The sequence below is a fragment of the Rhinopithecus roxellana genome, chromosome 7 (assembly GCF_007565055.1).
Source record: "Rhinopithecus roxellana isolate Shanxi Qingling chromosome 7, ASM756505v1, whole genome shotgun sequence".
Classification (NCBI taxonomy): Eukaryota; Metazoa; Chordata; class Mammalia; order Primates; family Cercopithecidae; genus Rhinopithecus; species Rhinopithecus roxellana.
Genome location: NC_044555.1, coordinates 150,743,378 through 150,761,372, shown reverse-complemented (window position 1 = coordinate 150,761,372; position 17,995 = coordinate 150,743,378). Strand labels below are relative to the sequence as shown.

At 42.0% G+C, this 17,995-nt stretch overlaps 1 protein-coding gene and 1 pseudogene across 1 annotated transcript; both read left to right on the top strand.

The window, feature by feature from the left end:
• The first annotated feature begins 479 nt into the window (after positions 1 to 479).
• Positions 480 to 16,971, top strand: XKRX (XK related X-linked). Its single transcript, XM_010380186.2, has 3 exons — positions 480 to 1,981; positions 6,925 to 7,193; positions 15,333 to 16,971. Exons 1-3 carry the CDS (start codon positions 1,608 to 1,610, stop codon positions 16,076 to 16,078), a joined length of 1,389 nt encoding a protein of 462 aa, XP_010378488.1. The 5' UTR covers positions 480 to 1,607; the 3' UTR covers positions 16,079 to 16,971.
• Positions 7,057 to 17,995, top strand: part of LOC115898694 — a 38,573-nt pseudogene continuing 27,634 nt past the window's right edge.

Here is a 17,995-nt window from a genome sequence, read left to right as displayed (position 1 = left end):
TTTTTCTCTGAGGTTTAGAATTATGCAAATGAAGACATGCAAACAAAAGCTCAGTGAGGTAGTGGAGGATTACACTTAAGAATACAGGTAATTTGCAAAGCTCTTTAAGACACCCCTCTCAGTTTTTACTAACAGCTCTCTCTTGGCTCTTTGCCAGTCTGTTTAGAATTTGGCACCTCTTCATAACCTTTCAACCAAAGACCTGTAAGTTCTTTCTAAAGCTCCTATCCTGACCTCATTTTGCGAGTGGAGAAATCAAAGCATAAAATATGAGCTTTCAGTGTCTGTGGGCTGACCTTGAGTCTTGACCTTTATCCTGTTCCATCTTCCCTCCGCTGAAAACTCTGGCCCAATTCCTCCCAGGTTCCCCGTCTCATGATATTATCTGGAGGGCAATAGGACCTAGGGAGGTTCAACCCTGCGGCCGAGGGAGACACACCTGCCTAACCGCGTGGGTAGAATGAGTGTTGGAGCAAGTTACTTAACTAGTTAGGGAGGGCGGGGTAGAAGTGGGCGCCTGCTGCTCTTAGGGAAGAGTAAAGCTGTGGCTCCCGCCTGGGTCTGGAGGTCGTGGTCAGAAGTGCTTCTGAAGAGCGGCCCAAGCCCCTTTTGTCCCGCCACTCCTCAAGGAGCATCCCTCGGCTGGCCGCCTGCCCGGGAACTCTCTGGCTGGTTTTGTTTGGCCCCAGCCGTCCCGCCCATCTCGCCCGCCCCCGCCGTCCCGGTGCCTTAGTTTTAGAAGCTGCCGGCCTCTCGCAGCTGGAATCGCAGGCCAGGCAGGACCCTGGCAGCAGACGGCGTCCAAGAGTTTGGCGACATCCGTCCAGCCAGGTTGGCGACCCGCACGTCGTGCCTCTCACTAGTAAAGTTTCTCCGAGGAGAAGCAGCCCCTCCAGCCTTTTCTTGATCCTGTAGAGCGAGCGCGCTCTGCTTCTTTCCCTCAACACTGCTCTCGGAGACAGGGTGGTGACAATACTCCAGTCCCGGGCCAGGCGGTCTTGGGGGCGGGGCTGGGGAATCCGAGGAGCTATCCTGAGAACCCTGGACTCAGCAAAGGTCCTGAGAGCGCGCAGGTGAGCGGGCGAGCTGATAGCTACAGCCTAGCAATAGCTAGGATACCTAGGCACTGAACTGAATCCCGGCTGCGCCCCCTCTTCTGCCCTGGCTCAGCTCTCCGCTGACTTGAGAGAACACACTGGTCAGCACTCTGTGAGGAGCTGTTGAGTGTCGGTGCCCCCAACAGATTGGCTACCCTCTGCCTGAGGGGCTGCAAAAGGAGCTGCCACGGAAGCCGCTGTTCTCATGACTCTTCACGTCCCTGGAGTTGGACTCTGGATGGGGCGCTGGGATGCTTGCTTTTGTCTTGTTCAAGTTTTACAGCAAGTATGTTGACGATTGGAATCCTGGGCCAATCAAGAGTCGAGTTCAAAGTGGTACTCCTGGATTTTCCATCCCAGACTCCAAGTCGAATCTGAGTCTAGAAGAGAGCGGTTTCTTGCTCTAACTAGTGAATCTCTGTTCCCAAACAGGACTTGACAGAGCTCTCCTCACCTATACTTGGACTGCAGCGGCTACAGGGTTCTCTTGGGGATGGATGGGAGGGTGATATGAGCACCAGACCACAACATTCAGAAAGAACCTCAACAATGGACAGAGTTTATGAAATTCCTGAGGAGCCAAATGTGGATCCGGTTTCATCTCTGCAGGAAGATGTCATCCGTGGAACCAACCCCCGATTTACTTTTCCATTTAGCATCCTTTTCTCCACCTTTTTGTACTGTGGGGAGGCTGCATCTGCTTTGTACATGGTTAGAATCTATCGAAAGAATAGTGAAACTTACTGGATGACATACACCTTTTCTTTCTTTATGTTTTCATCCATTATGGTCCAGTTGACCCTCATTTTTGTTCACAGAGATCTAGCCAAAGATAAACCGCTATCATTATTTATGCATCTAATCCTCTTGGGACCTGTTATCAGGTGAGCAACTTTTAAATCTTTTCTTTACCCCCCGAACCCCACCCCAGACTTGGGCAGAGAAAGACGAAAGATTTACAAGATGGCTACTATGGCTCGAATCAATTCTCTCATTTCCTCCCACTCTCCCTGTCTACCATCCAAAAAACTTATCTGAAATCTCAAATGCCACCATGATGAACATGTGGTGTGTACCTGTGTTCCAAAACAATGAACGATACTATTAACAAGACTTTATTAGAGAATGTTTGCTGTCTGGATTTGGGTTGTGTAAACTAGTATGGGAACAACAAGACGTGATCACCCTGTGCATGAAGGCCATAGCTGCAGAGTGTGTAATTTTATTTTTTTAATTTTTTTTTTCTAAGACAAGGTCTTGCTCTGTCTCCCAGGCTACAGTGCAGTGGTGCGATCCTGGCTCACTGCAGCCTTGATCTCCTGGGATCAAGCGATCCTCCCACCTCAGCCTCCAAGTAGCTGGGACCAAAGGCATGCCTCACCATGCCTGGTTAATTTTTTTTAAAAAATTCTAGGCCAGGTGTGGTGACTCACATGTGTAATCCCAGCACTTTGGGAGGCCAAGGCGGGTGGATCACCTGAGGTCAGGAGTTCAAGACCAGCCTGGCCAACATGGTGAAACCCCATCTCTACTAAAAATCAGCTGGGAGTGGTGGCGCACATCTGTAATCCCAGCTACTCTGGTGGCTGAGGCAGGAGAATCACTTGAACCCGAAAGGTGGAGGTTGCAGTGAGCCAAGATGGGTGCCACTGCACTCCAGCCTGGGCGATAGAATGAGACTCCATCTCAAAAAACAAACAAACAAAAAATTGTAGAGATGGGGTCTCGTTATGTGGACTGGGCTCAAGTGATCTTCCTGCCTCAGCCTCCCAAAGTGAGCCACCGTGCCTGGCCTGAGTGTAATTTTGACTCTACCTTTTGGATGCTTTGTAAATTGGATAAGAGTTTCTTTACCCTGAGCTGCTTGGGCTGGTGCTACTGCCATTTTCAAATTTTCAAAGTAATTTGACATCTGGAAAATATTTTAAACCATCTGTGGTAATCTGGTACCCCAACTCAATGTAGTTCATTCTCTGTTGGTTTATCAGTCTCCTGTTTATCTCTTTGTATATTTCTGCAATAAAGATACAAAGTTAGGAGGGGACAAAGGAAGACAGTTCATCTCTCTATGTGGATGCAGTAGCACAATTTAGTAGTATCAAGTATTTCCATTCAGATTGCCTTCAAGTGGAGAGAATGTACTTAATCCTAGGGAGACAGGCATCTCTGTCAACAGTCTCATCTGGATGCTATGGGGTTTTAAAGGTAGAGAGATGTTGCAAAATTTATGAGTTCAGGAGTAAGGAATGGACCACGTTTGTCTTGATTGCAAGAGAGGTAGACAACTGCAGTCAGCCGAGGAATATGGGTCAGAGTGTTGCAATGGGAAGATACTTCATCATTAGATTAAGGATGGAACTCACTCCTTTATAAAATTTCATATGTGTACATATATATAATTTTTATTTGTCATTTATACCTCAATAAAGCCAGAAATTTTTTTTATCAATACATTTTTAAGTGGGGAGGAATTGATTAGGCTCCATCAGAGAGAATATGGGATATCAACAGAAACAGTGGCCTGAAATTCAGGAGATTTGGAGTCTAGTCTTCCCTCTGTCATTGACTGGTTGTGTGTTCTTGGTAAAATCTCTGAAGATGCCTTCACAGGAAGGCATATACAGTTCTCTCATCTGTAAAGCAAATGGGTTAGTCTAAATCATGGGTCTCAAACTCAAACGCTTGCAGGGACCAGGCAGGTATCATAAATGAATGAAGCAGGCCTAGTATAAGAAAAAACAGTAGCCTTGTATGTGATGATAAATGAAAACAAAGTCTCAGTGTTAGAGGAATACTGAGGAGTAGTGGATACCATGGTAATCTGAAATCTTCATGACCCGCCTGAAGGAGGTAGCCCCTCTAGAGCCCTGGCCCATTGTTTCCATGTTGGAATTCAGACCCAGTATTGCCAGATCCACTAAGTTTTCAGGAGATGCTCCAAAGACAGGATTTTTACATGAAATGTCATGATTTTAAATTTTCACAGCTGATTAAAACAACAACAACAACACAGGATGGACCAAACCATATCTATTGGTCAGATATAACTCAGCTGGCCTATATGCATCTTTGGACTGGGTAATCTAAAGGTCCTTTACGGTTCTAAATCTTTGAAGTTAAGCTGTAAAAGGAAGACCTCATCTTGACCTTGAAACCAAGAAATTTAAAGATGTCACTAGAGGAGCAAACAAACCATTCGTCCCTCCTTTTTCAAATGCAATATATTGAGTTAACCAATCGAAAACTCTCAAGATACAAATTTCAGAAAGTACCCAGCTGCACCCTCCCCTCTTTTTGACTTCCTTTGTTTGCTTTGTGAACCCTCTGTGTGGAGTGTTGAGTACTGTTTTTCATTTTTGTTGTTTAGCTTCCACTAGAAATGATTGGGAAGCATTTATAACCTCAGGCAGCTAAGCCCACAGCAGAGAAAAGATAATTAAAAACTCATAAATTATACTCTGGATTTGTTTATTTTCAAGGCCAATTACTTGTTAGATAGGTAGGAACTTGATTAGTGCTATCAGGCACATGAAAGTGCTTGTAGGGTCTGGGTGCCTTACATGAAATGCAAGCATACTTCTGAAATGAAAATGTACTCTAATTTACTGAAGCTTATAAATGGGCAAACACCCTTACTTAAACCAGAAAATAGCCTTGAGAATAGAAACGGAACATTTATGTAAATGTAAATGGAACATTTCACGCCACCACCTTCTCCAATACTGTTCTCCAATTTAGCAATAGTACTGATGGGTTTGGATTAAAATATAAAATTTTTCATTGAAAATGCACTTACTCAGAACAAGAATCAGAAAAAAGTGTTGCTTTTTCTTCTCTGTTCTTTCTTTGCATCTTTTTCTTTCCCAGGTCTTAGAGTTTGTCCCTAGAAGGTGAAAATTTCAAGCTACATGCTTCAGAGTGGTACACATGCATCAATCTTAGGGTGATCTGTGGAGACTGGCAGTCAGCATATGTTCCAACTTTTCCTTATCAGGAACTAAAGGCTAGAGAGCATATCAACCTCTGGGCTTGTCTTTGGTCTACTTTTCTGTTAAATTTCATTGCTGTTATTATTATCCTCTCCTCCCATAATTGCTTACCCTGTATTATTTTCTCTCTTCTTATTCTTTCATTTACTCAGCAAATATTTCTCAAATACTCACTAAGTGATAAGAGCTGTAAACAAGAAAAATACAACCCTTGACCTCAGTCTATTAGGCAAGATGCCTTAATGTCCACTACAAATGTTCTTACTAGTCATAAGTAGTCCACAGTTTTTATTCGTTCAAGGTGAGTAGGGAAGTGGTAACTCAGGTGTTCCAGAACAAGATGTTCTAGTTGCTTCTCTTCCACTTACCACATCAGACCTGCTGTAGACTTCTGATTTGTATGGGGGAGATAGGAGGGGCATAGCCGGAAATGTCATCTTACCCTTATTCCAAGGATGATAGACTTTCATAAGGACTTTCTCTTTGTAAAGAAAGAATCCAGTTTAAAAGGCTTCTGTCCACAAACAGGTCAAGAGGCACAAAAAGTAACTATTACAGTGATCTTTTGAGGGCTTAGATATGTAGTTCATTCAGGTTTGAGTTGTCGTCTTTTAAGTACCTTTGTTGCTTTCATTGCTTCCTGTGTATATGAGATATTTTTTTTTCCCTGATCTCTCCCAAGACTTTTTGGCTGAGATATAGTTATGAACCCTTTCTTGAAAAAGCAGAATCTGGCCAGGTGCCAGCCTCCCAGCACTTTGGGAGGCTGAGGCGGGTGGATCACCTGAGGTCAGGAGTTCAAGACCAGCCTGGCCAATATGGTGAAAACCCATCTCTACTAAAAATACAAAAAACAAAAACAAAAACAAAAACAAAAACAAAAAACTTAGCCAGACGTGGTGGCACGTGCCTGTAATCCCAGCTACTCAGGAGGCTGAGGCAGGAGAATCACTTGAACCCGGGAGGCAGAGGTTACAGTGAGCCGAGATCGTGCCACTGCACTCCAGCCTGGGTGACAGAGCAAGACTCTGTCTCAAAATTAAATTAAATTAAATTAAATTAAAGAAAAAGCAGAATCTAAAACCTTGGTTATGGAGCTGAATGCTTTGAGTGAGGAATGCTTTACCTCATGAATTTGAGGTAAGAAAACAGGGCCTTTTGGAACCTTCATCATTTCGCTAGGAAAACAGTATTGACTTAATACCTCTGTGTTCAAGGCACTTTTCTACCTGCCATAGGCCTATTCTTAAAAAGACAAAACAATTCCTCAAGTCCTCAAACAAGTACTTCTGAAATGGTGTTCTTAGGATAGTCAATGACTGGACAAAAAAGGATTTCGATTCATGTAACTTGTAGAAGGCATGATCCACCCTTTGACTTATGAGAAATGATCAGAGCAGGAGAGAGAAAAAGACAAAAAGTAGTGCAGGCCGGCCATGGTGTCTCACACGTGTGATCCCAGCACTTTGGGTCAAGGCAGTAGGATTTCTTGAGCCCAGGGGTTCGAGACCAGTCTGGGAAACATGTCTAGATCTCATCTCTACACAGATTAAAAATAGCTGGCATGGTGGCATATGCCTGTAGTCCTAGCTACTCAGAAGGCTGAGATGGGAGGATCGCTTGAGACCAGGAGGTCAAGGCTGCAATGAATCATGATTGTGCCACTGCACTCTAGCCAGGGTGACAGAGTAAGACCTTGTCTCAAAAATAAAATAAAATAAAACAAAATAAAATAAAATAAAGTAGCACAGCCTCCCCAAGTTATTTTTTTCCCCTCATTACAACCTCCCTTCCCAGGACAGCTTTAGTTAAGTTCGCATGATGCTTTACTTCTGCAGATGTTTGGAGGCCATGATTAAGTACCTCACACTGTGGAAGAAAGAGGAGCAGGAGGAGCCCTATGTCAGCCTCACCCGAAAGAAGATGCTAATAGATGGCGAGGAGGTGCTGATAGAATGGGAGGTGGGCCACTCCATCCGGACCCTGGCTATGCACCGCAATGCCTACAAACGTATGTCACAGATCCAAGCCTTCCTGGGCTCAGTGCCCCAGCTGACCTATCAGCTCTATGTGAGCCTGATCTCTGCAGAGGTTCCCCTGGGTAGAGGTGAGTGGGGTCAGGAGAGGGGAGGGCTCCAGTTAAATCAAGGGTCTTAGAAGTCTAGACCCAAGCTGTCTAATATACTGGCCACTAGCTTCATGTGGCTATTTAACTTAAAATTAAATAAAATTTAAAACTTGCCCATTGATACTAGCTACATTTCAAGTTCTCAGTAGCCATGCGTGGCTAGCAACTACTGTATTGGATGGCACAGGTATAATTCCCATCATCACAGAAAGTTCTATTGGACAGCACTGGGAGTTTGTCAAAGAACTTGTGGAGTGAGACATCTCAAGCCTGCCAGATTTCTTAAACAGGTAAGCTGTTTAGACTAAAAATGTCACAGATAAGCCTTCTCTGGGCCCAGAAGAAGCCAATAATACCAGCAGTTAGTAGGATATTTTCCCTTGCCCAAAATGTTTAAATTATGCTGTCAGTTGTTTTGTTTGTTTAAGGATGGCAGTCTTTAATAAGAGGTTCACAACTAGTACTGATCATCAGAATCATGTGATGAGCTTCTTTTTGAAATTATATTTGCTCCCCAGACTTAAATCAATCTTAGAGTGTGGCTGGGGCAGGAATATGTATTTCTAAAAGTTACCCCAGTTGATTTTGATCAGCCACATTTGGGAACCAATGATTGAATCATTTCTGCTAATGCCAGTGGAGAGAAAGAAAAGGAGTGTGGGGTGAATACTAATGAGAGTGAGCCCTGGTCCAGGTTCTGACCTTCACTGTGATCTTTGGAGGAAGTTAAAAAGCAATCACTGACCTAATTTCCCACTTGTAAAAAAGGGATCCTGAAATGAGTACGACTTCTAGCAGTGGATGAAATGTGAGTCAGTGTTTTCAAAGTTGAGATAAATTGTTGTTAATGAATTTTAACAGCCTGAGATGTGCTTCATCTGCTTGGGCAGGCGCTGGTATAGGTGTGGGTACAGCTTTGGACCATTTCCTAATTATTAGGTTCTAGCCCTGTTTGGCAAAGTCTCATGTCTCAAATAAGGTAAGGAGGAAATTTGCCCTCTTTTGTCTTTTTTCCCCACTAAGAATTGTTCTTGAAGTTCTATTGGTCTTGAAGCTTTTCACATACATACATAGTAGTTTGAGGAGAATACTCTTTAGAAATGATGGTGCTTTTCCTTTAAATCATCTAATAAAAATAGGTGTACATTACAGCTGTGCGTGGTGGCTCAAGTCTGTAATCCTAGCACTTTGGGAGGCCGAGGCAGGTAGATCACTTGAAGTCGGGAGTTCAAAACCATCCTGGCCAACATGGTGAAACCCCATTTCTACTAAAAAAAATTTTTTTTTTTTGAGACGGAGTCTCGCTCTGTCGTCCAGGCTGGAGTGCAGTGGCCGGATCTCAGCTCACTGCAAGCTCCGCCTCCCAGGTTTACGCCATTCTCCTGCCTCAGCCTCCCGTGTAGCTGGGACTACAGGCACCCGCCACCTCGCCCAGCTAGTTTTTTGTATTTTTTAGTAGAGACGGGGTTTCACCATGTTAGCCAGGATGGTCTCGATCTCCTGACCTCGTGATCCGCCCGTCTCGGCCTCCCAAAGTGCTGGGATTACAGGCTTGAGCCACCGCGCCCGGCCTACTAAAAATATTTTTAAAAAATCAAGGCTGGGCATGGTGGCTGGTGCCTGTAATCCCAGCACTGTGGGAGGCTGAGGTAGGTGGATCACCTGAGGTCAGGAGGTTGAGACCAGTCTGGCCAACATGGCAAAACCCTGTCTCCACTAAAAATACAAAAATTAGGCCGGGCGCGGTGGCTCAAGCCTGTAATCCCAACACTTTGGGAGGCCGAGACGGTGGATCACGAGGTCAGGAGATCGAGACCATCCTGGCTAACACGGTGAAACCCCGTCTCTACTAAAAAATACAAAAAACTAGCTGGGCGAGGTGGCGGGCACCTGTAGTCCCAGCTACTCGGGAGGCTGAGGCAGGAGAATGGCGTAAACCCGGGAGGCGGAGCTTGCAGTGAGCTGAGATCTGGCCACTGCACTCCAGTCCGGGCGACAGAGCGAGACTCCGCCTCAAAAAAAAAAAAAAAAAATTAGCCAGGCATGGTGGCGGATGCTTATAATCCCAGCTACTTGGGAGGCTGATGCACGAAAACCACTTGAACATGGGAGCCCTGATCTTGCTGTTGCACTCCAACCTGGGCAACAGAGTGAGACTGTCTCAAAAAAAAAAAAAAAAAAAAAAAAAAAAAAATTAGCTACGCGTGGTGGCAGGTGCCTGTAATCCCAGCTACTCGGGAGGCTGAAGTAGGAGAATTGCTTGAACCTGGGAGGTGGAGTTTGCAGTGAGCCGAGATTGCACCACTGCACTCCAGCCTTGGCGACAGAGGGAGACTCCCGTCTCATAAATAAATACATACATACATACATACATACATACATACATACATAAAGGAGTACATTACAAAAGTAATACATGCACAGACTGATGTATAAGTAATTGTATATGCACAGAAAATTTCTGGAAAACCATGCAAGAAACTACCTCTGCGGAGTGGGAATGAAAAGTCAGCAGTCTTACTTTTTTAAATTCTTCTGTATGGTTTGAAATTTTTTTTTCGTGATCATGCATTACTAGTTTTGGTCTTTTTTTTTTTTAATTACAAAAGTCAGACATGGTTATAGTAAAAATTAAAAACCATACAGAATAGATATAAAATAGGAAATGTAATCTCACTCCCCAAAGATAACCTCTGTTAATTATCCAGTATATATCCTTCTGGACTTATTTTTACTATGTAAACATAAACATACATACAACATATATTGTATATGTTTTTGCCCAAAAATGGACTGTATGAAACATTCTGTCAACAAAGTCTTTTTCAAAAGTACGATATGCCAGTACATCTTTTCTCAAGTTAATTATATATACATGTATCACAATAATAAACAATAATATGGGTTTCCTTTATATGAATTAGACTATTCTTATTCTCCTAATTTTCTATTGATAGGATTCTATTGATTGTCTCAAAAAAGAAAAAAAAAAAAGATAGCACAACCTTCTCAAGTTATTTTTTCCCCTCATTACAACCTCTCTTCCCAGGGCAGCTTTAGTTAAGTTCCCATGATGCTTTACTTCTGCAGATGTTTGGAGGCCATGATTAAGGACCTCACACTGTGGAAGAAAGAGGGGCAGCAGGAGCCCTATGTCAGTCTCACAAATTTTAATTTTTCACAAAAACGTTTTTCTAATTACAAATTATGCCACAGTAAACATCTTTATAAATGCATGTGTCCTCGAATGAGACTTTGTAGGATAAATTTATAGCAGTAGAATTGCTGAGTGGAAGGATAGGTATGTTTAAAATTTTATTGATATTGCCAAATAACTCTCCCAAAAAGGTATATGAATTTATACTCTCACCAACAGTATACAAATGTGCCTGTTTCTGTTTCTTCATATCTTAAACTCAATATTATTTATTTGTGTAATTATAAAATAATTGACTTTTAAAATAATTGGCTTTCTTTGGTTATGAATGAAACTGAGCATCTTTTTGTGTTTGGTCATTGTGTGTTCTGTGAATTGCTTGTTTATATATTTTACTCGCTTTTTCTAGTGAGTTGTCTTTTTCATGTTAACTTTTAGGAGCTATTTGCTTATTCTCGTTATTAATCCTTTCTCTGCTGTGAATGAGTATGTATGCATATATTTGTATATTTTTTTTGTATATACACACGTTTTAAATATGTATATACATGTTGTACATGTAATATGTGTGTGATGCATTTAATATCCACAATACACTTTGTAGTATCTTCTGGCATTCTGAAGTATTACATTTTTATGTATTCAAATTCTTTATTGCTTTTAGATTTTGTGCCTTTCTTACAAAGGCCTATCACATCTCTCATCTGGTAGAACAGTTTTCCCCAATCTTCTAAGTAGATTAATTTTCAAGATCAGTTTTTAAATTCCTCCTAAAAAAACAAAGCAAAATAATAACAGCAAAAGAAAAAAACATTTCATTGAGATTCTGATTGAGATTGGTATCAAATTGCTTAGATTATTTGGGGGGAATTTACATGTTTATAGGATTGATGGATTTCATATTGTGAAATGATAAATCTCTCCATTTTATTAAATATTTTAAAATGTACCTCAGTAAAATTGTATCATTTTCTTCAGTAAAGTTGTATAGTTTTCTTGCTATGAGTCTTACATTTTTATAAGGCTTACTTTCAGATGTTCTATCAGTTTTAAAATGACCTGATTTTCTAAGTACCAGGATAGTATCCAGGTAAAGTAAACCCACCTACCATACTTTTGGAAACACGGGGGTGATGAAGATGACAAAGAATAGGAAGAAAGAGGAGGAGGGGGAGGAGGAGAAAAAGGACAAGAAAGAATAAGGGAAGAAGGAAGAAAAAGAAAGAAGAACACAGCTAAAATATAGAATTTACTCGGTTCTAAGCATTTCTCTAAGCCCTTTACATGTAAATGTTTATTTAATCTTTACCACAACCCTATGAGATAATTATTATTCTCATTTTACAGATGAAGAAACAGACACACTGAGAGTTTAAGTATATTCCCCCAAGGTCCCGTAAGCAAAGATTGGATTGGAATTCAGGGTGTTTGCTTGACCAGAGCCTGTGTATTTTGTTCTTTTATGGCATGAGTCTATTTGTAGGGACACAGATTGAAAATGTTTTGACATTTATTGGAAGCATCAGGTTTTTTTTCCTTCCGTTACACTACTAATCAATAAATGAGTTCTAATGTAACGGAAAGCATCGCCACACAGCTGAATGTGTGCTCTGACATTCCCAGTTCCATAAGGTGCATCAGCTCTTGAGGATGGGACTGAGAATGGTTGAGAAAGCCAAGAGTCACCACTTCGAGAGTCTCCCATTCCAGTCTCTGAGATTCCAACACTCTACTTAAAACTGAAGAACTCAGAAACAGAGCTGTGCTTCCTTTTGGGTTTACCAGGGAGACATCTTAACTTTTCCTCCATGAAAAGTAAAATATTAAGTTGACATCGCTATGGCCACCTTTTCCCTAGATCAAGTGTTTTAATAGGAACAGAAAGCTCCAGCTTTTCTTTTGGATGAGTATTCCTCAGCCCTCCCAGTTCTCTTGAGAGCACTGGATTTTTCTTAGTAATCAGCATCCTTTGATATAAAGAAAGAAAAGGAAAGGGCCACCTGTGTCATCTATAGTTGAGGCTTAGGTAGGTTAGGGAGCATCCTGGCTCTTTAGGGCCACTACTCTAACATATGGTTCCATGGATGTCATGGGTGAGGCAACAGGGTTTTGAATTTTTTGAACCACTCTGCTGCAAATTCAGAGATTCCTAACATATGGGGGTAATGAATTGACATTGCTGATGACAAATATAAGCAACTCTAGAGTATCTCAGTGAATTGAGAACTGAGGCACATAGATATTCAGTGACTTCCAAAAGTTCCCATACAGCTGAACCAAGGATTGATTCTCTTTCTCTTTCTTTCTTTTCTTTTCTTTTCTTTCTTTCTTTCTTTCTTTCTTTTTCTTTCTTTCTTTCTTTCTTTCTTTCTTTCTTTCTTCTTTCTTTCTTCTTTCTTTCTTTCTTTCTTTCTTTCTTTCCTTTCTTTCTTTCTTTTCTTTTCTTTTCTTTCTTCCCTCCTCTCGTCTCCTCTCCTCTCCTCTCTGTTCCTTTCCTTTCCTTTCCTTTCCTTTCCTTTCCTTTCCTTTCCTTTCCTTTCCTTTCCTTTCCTTTCCTTTCCTTTCCTTTCCTTTCTTCTCTTCCTCCTTATAGGCATGCACCACCACGCCTGGCTAATTTTTGTATTCTTAGTAGAGACCAGGTTTTACCATGTTGGTCAGGCTGATCTTGAACTCCTGACCTCAGGTGATCCACCCATCTCAGCCTCCCAAAGTGCTGGGATTACAGGTGTGAGCCACCATGTGCCCGGCTGGAACCAAGGATTTCTAATTAGTTTTATTTATTTATTTATTTATTTTTTCTTTTTGAGACGGAATCTCACTCTGGTGCCCAGGCTGGAGTGCAGTGGGGCGATCTCAACTCACTGCAACCTCTGCCTCCTGGGTTCAAGTGATTCTCGTGCCTTAGCCTCCTGAGCAGCTGGGATTACAGGCATGCCATCATGCCCAGGTAATTTTTTTTTTCTTTTTGAGACAGAGTCTCACTCTGTTGCCCAGGCTGGGTCACAGTGTGTAATCTTGGCCCACTATAACCTCTGCCTCCCGGGTTCAAGCAATTCTCCTGCTTCAGTGTCCTAGGTAGCTGGGATTACAGGTGCACACCACCACACCTGACTAATACTTGTATTTTTAGTGGAGATGGGGTTTCATCATGTTGGCCAGGCTGGTCTCGAACTCCTGACCTCAGGTGATCCATCTGTGTTGGCCTCCCAATGTGCTGGGATAACAGGCATGAGTCACCACGCCCAGCCTAATTAGGTATTTTATGCACCTCTCTAATCTCAGAAGTCTTCATTAATTCCACAAACATTTACTGAGCACCTGCTATGTTCCAGGTAATATATTAGGCTCTGGGAATACAGCAGTGAGCAAAATAGACATGGTCCCTCCTGCCTTCATGGAATTTTCAATACACATTTTGACACATCACTGAAGTTAAGTGTTATAGAAATACACAAACAATGTTAGTTCCTTGAAGAAAATATACATCAAAGAAGGGACTTCTATTAGCAAGGGCATTCTCTATGAGTCTCCCAAGACTGGATTTTTTCAGATAGAGTTCTTTCTGCCTTATTCAATGTTTGCTCCAAAGCCTGCTTCATCAGCAAAGTCTGCCTGATACCTTTATATGTACTCTTCTCATGTTAGTGACTTCTCAATGTTCTAAGACCCATGCTTTTTAAGGAAGTTTATTTTGTATATTTATATGATTATTAAAGTGTTACAGTATATGTTCATCATGGGAAATTTAGAAAATAGAGCAATGTAGAGAAAAAGATTTCTAAAACTGATGTAAGACTATCACACACAAAAAAGATATTTTGGTTCATTTTTTCAATTTTTTGTGCATCTATTTTGTTTTATTGTATGTATTAAAGGTGTACAATGTGATGTTTTGATGTATGTACACATTGTGAAATGATTACCACAACCAAACTAACACATTCATCACCTCACATAGTTACCATTTTTGTACGTGTGTGTGTGTGTATGTATATGTGTGTGTGGTAAAACTTAAGATCTACTCTCTTTAAAAATTTCAAGTACACAATACATTATTGCCAACTATAGTCATCATGTTGTACATTAGAGCTCTGAAACTTATTCATCTTATAACTCTAAGTTTGTAGCCTTTGATCAAAATCCTTCCATTTCCCTAAGGCCCCATCCCCTGGTAACCACACATTCTACTCTGTTTCTAGGAGTTCAACTTTTTTAGATTCCACATATAAGTAAGACAATGCAGTATTTTTCTTTATGTGTCTAGCTCATTTCACTTAGCATAATGTCCTCTAGGTTCATCTGTGTTGTCACAGATGGCAGGGTTTCCTTAATTTTATGGTTGAATAATATTCATACACACACACCAGATTTTCTTTATCCATTCATCTGTCAACAGATATTGAGTTTGTTTCCATAGCTGGGCTATTGAGAATAATAGTACAATGAACATGGGAGTGCAGATATCTCTTCGAGATACTGATTTTCTTTAGGTATACACCCAGCAGTGGGATTATTTGATCACTTGGCCAGTTTGTTTTTAATTTTTTTGGAGAACCTCCATACTGTTTTCCATAATGGCTGTATCAATTTATGTTCCCACAAACAGTGTACAAGGGTCTTTTTTCTCACATCCCCACCAACACTTATTTTTTTTTTTTAATAATAGCCATTCTAACAGCTGTGAGGTGATAGCTCATTGTGGTTTTGATTTGCATTTTTGTGATGATTAGTGATGTTGAACACCTTTTCATATACCTGTTGGCCATTTATATGCCACCTTTGGAGAAAGTCTATTCAAATGCATGCTATTTGTTTACATAGCTGTGATGATATTTGCATTTGCTCTTAACTGGAGCTCTCAAGTCTCACCTGTCATCTCTCTGGACCTCTGGGTTATAAAGTACAGCCTTCATTACCAACATTGACTGATTGCCTGTTTTTTTTTTTTTTTTTAACAGTTGTGCTAATGGTATTTTCCCTGGTATCTGTCACCTATGGGGCTACCCTTTGCAATATGTTGGCTATCCAGATCAAGTATGATGACTACAAGATTCGCCTTGGGCCACTAGAAGTCCTTTGCATCACCATCTGGCGGACATTGGAGATCACTTCCCGCCTCCTGATTCTAGTACTCTTCTCAGCCACTTTGAAGTTGAAGGCTGTGCCCTTCCTAGTGCTCAACTTCCTGATCATCCTCTTTGAGCCCTGGATTAAGTTCTGGAGGAGTGGTGCCCAGATGCCCAATAACATTGAGAAAAACTTCAGCCGGGTCGGCACTCTGGTGGTCCTGATTTCTGTCACCATCCTCTATGCTGGCATCAACTTCTCTTGCTGGTCAGCTTTGCAGTTGAGGTTGGCAGACAGAGATCTCGTCGACAAAGGGCAGAACTGGGGACATATGGGCCTGCACTATAGTGTGAGGTTGGTAGAGAATGTGATCATGGTCTTGGTTTTTAAGTTCTTTGGAGCGAAAGTGTTACTGAATTACTGTCATTCCTTGATTGCCTTGCAGCTCATTATTGCTTATCTGATTTCCATTGGCTTCATGCTCCTTTTCTTCCAGTACTTGCATCCATTGCGCTCACTCTTCGCCCATAATGTAGTAGACTACCTCCACTGTGTCTGCTGCCACCGGCACCCTCGGACCAGGGTTGAGAACCCAGAGCCACCCTTTGAGACTGAAGCAAGGCAAAGTGTTGTCTGATTCTATTTTCTGGGTATTTTAGGATGAGTTGGGAGTTGCCAAGAGTAACCATGAAATTGAAGGAAAGGATGAGGCTCATGGGTGAGATACCCATCAGTACATTTTCTTGACTTTTCTGTTAAGCCTATCAGAAGAAAGAGCAACTCCCAAATAGGTTTTATTTTCTTAAGAGTTACCACTATGTTTGGAACCAGGGGGTATCCACTATATAGTTGAAAGGGTCAGAAATACCATTCACACCTTTCTTACCCAGGTCGATTGGAATAACTTGCCTTCAAACACTTTAGGCTCTCTAAAGTGACCTTCTAGCTCTGCTCATTTGCTTGATGCATTTCTGAGCTTTCCTGGACTGAGCCGAAGGCCCAGAATCCCACTAGAGTATATCCTGACTGATCAGAGGATATGACAACTTACCAGCTAAGAGTACTTCCCAGGAAACAGTCTGACTAATGTGGAACCTGCAACTGTCAGTGTGGCTGGGGTCTTTTTAATTCCAGTGAGAAGCTCTGGCTGAGAGGAAAATCCCCACTATTAAAAAAGCTGCTCCCCAAACAGATTAGCTCTCTGTTAGGATTTTACTAGTGGCCATTCAGCAAGGACCTCTCTTTACAGTGGCACTTCATAGGCACACTCTGAGGAGAAAGTGCAGAGTAGAATTCCTTCAGGGCATAAGCCAAAATGACTCTTTTTCTCAGGCACCTGCATGGACCTCCAGCTTGTCTAGTGGAATTGTTGAGCGAAGCCTCTCCCTTAGTGCCTCATTAGCAGAGATTTCATCCAACCCAGCTTTTCTGTGCTCTTGGTATTTTACTACTTGATGTGGACCTCAGAGAAGCTGAACTGTAATTGAAAATGTTTCCGATGTGTGGAAGAAATGAAGACTACTTTGTGTCTGCTGTTGTCCTGAGTATTTCATTAATGTGTGTGTGTGTGTGTGTGTGTGTGTGTGTGTGTGTGTGTGTGTGTGTGTGTGTGTTTAGGGGAGAGAGAAAGTAATGATGGCTGAGACATCACCTTCATGTTGTTTGGGATTGGGATGGGTGACTAACACTCTCCAAGGTAGAGTGAAGTCAGAGGAGGGAAACAAGATCACATTAAATCATCATCAGTACTGGTTTCTGCCTACAGGATTTTCCTTTTTTTTTCTCTTTTCTGAGATGGAGTCTCACTCTGTTTTCTAGGCTGGAGTGCAGTGATGTGATCTTGGCTCACTGCAGCCTCTGCCTCCTGGGTTCAAGCAGTTCTTCTGCCTCAGCCTCCCGAGTAGCTGGGATTATAGGTGCCCGCCACCATGCCTGGCTAATTTTTGTATTTTTAGTAGAGACGGGGTTTCACCATGTTGGCCAGGCTGATCTCGAACTCCTGACCTCAAGTGATCCACCCACCTCGGTCTCCCAAAGCGCTGGGATTACAGGCATGAGCCACCTCACCCGGCCAGGATTTTACATAACAAGGAGCATATGTTTACCAACCCTCTGTTTGTTCCTATACCCCCAGTGGACGAATACATGTCTCCTTTTCTCCTATATTTCAATGTTTACATCTTATATCAGTTGGGTATTTTGATAGGAATGTCAGCCAGCTACCTCTGAGGTAACCAAGGGATTGAAGTTACTATGGCCACTGCCTTTTGGGACCAGATATTCCAGCATTTACCTAACTAATGCTTGCCCTTCCCAGACCAGGAAAATTAGAACTCCTAGTAATGTGTACCAGTCGTGGCCACCACAACACTTCAAGAAATTGTGAACAATCTGACCTAGGGCTTCCCATCCTCATCCAATTTTACTCTTGGTAGCATGCTAAGAATTTATCTTTAGTCATTTCCTCTCCTCTTATCCAATGTCAGGACATTATGTTGAGGGAGCTCTTTTTTTTTTTTTTTTGAGACAGAGTTTCACTCTGTCGCCTAGGCTG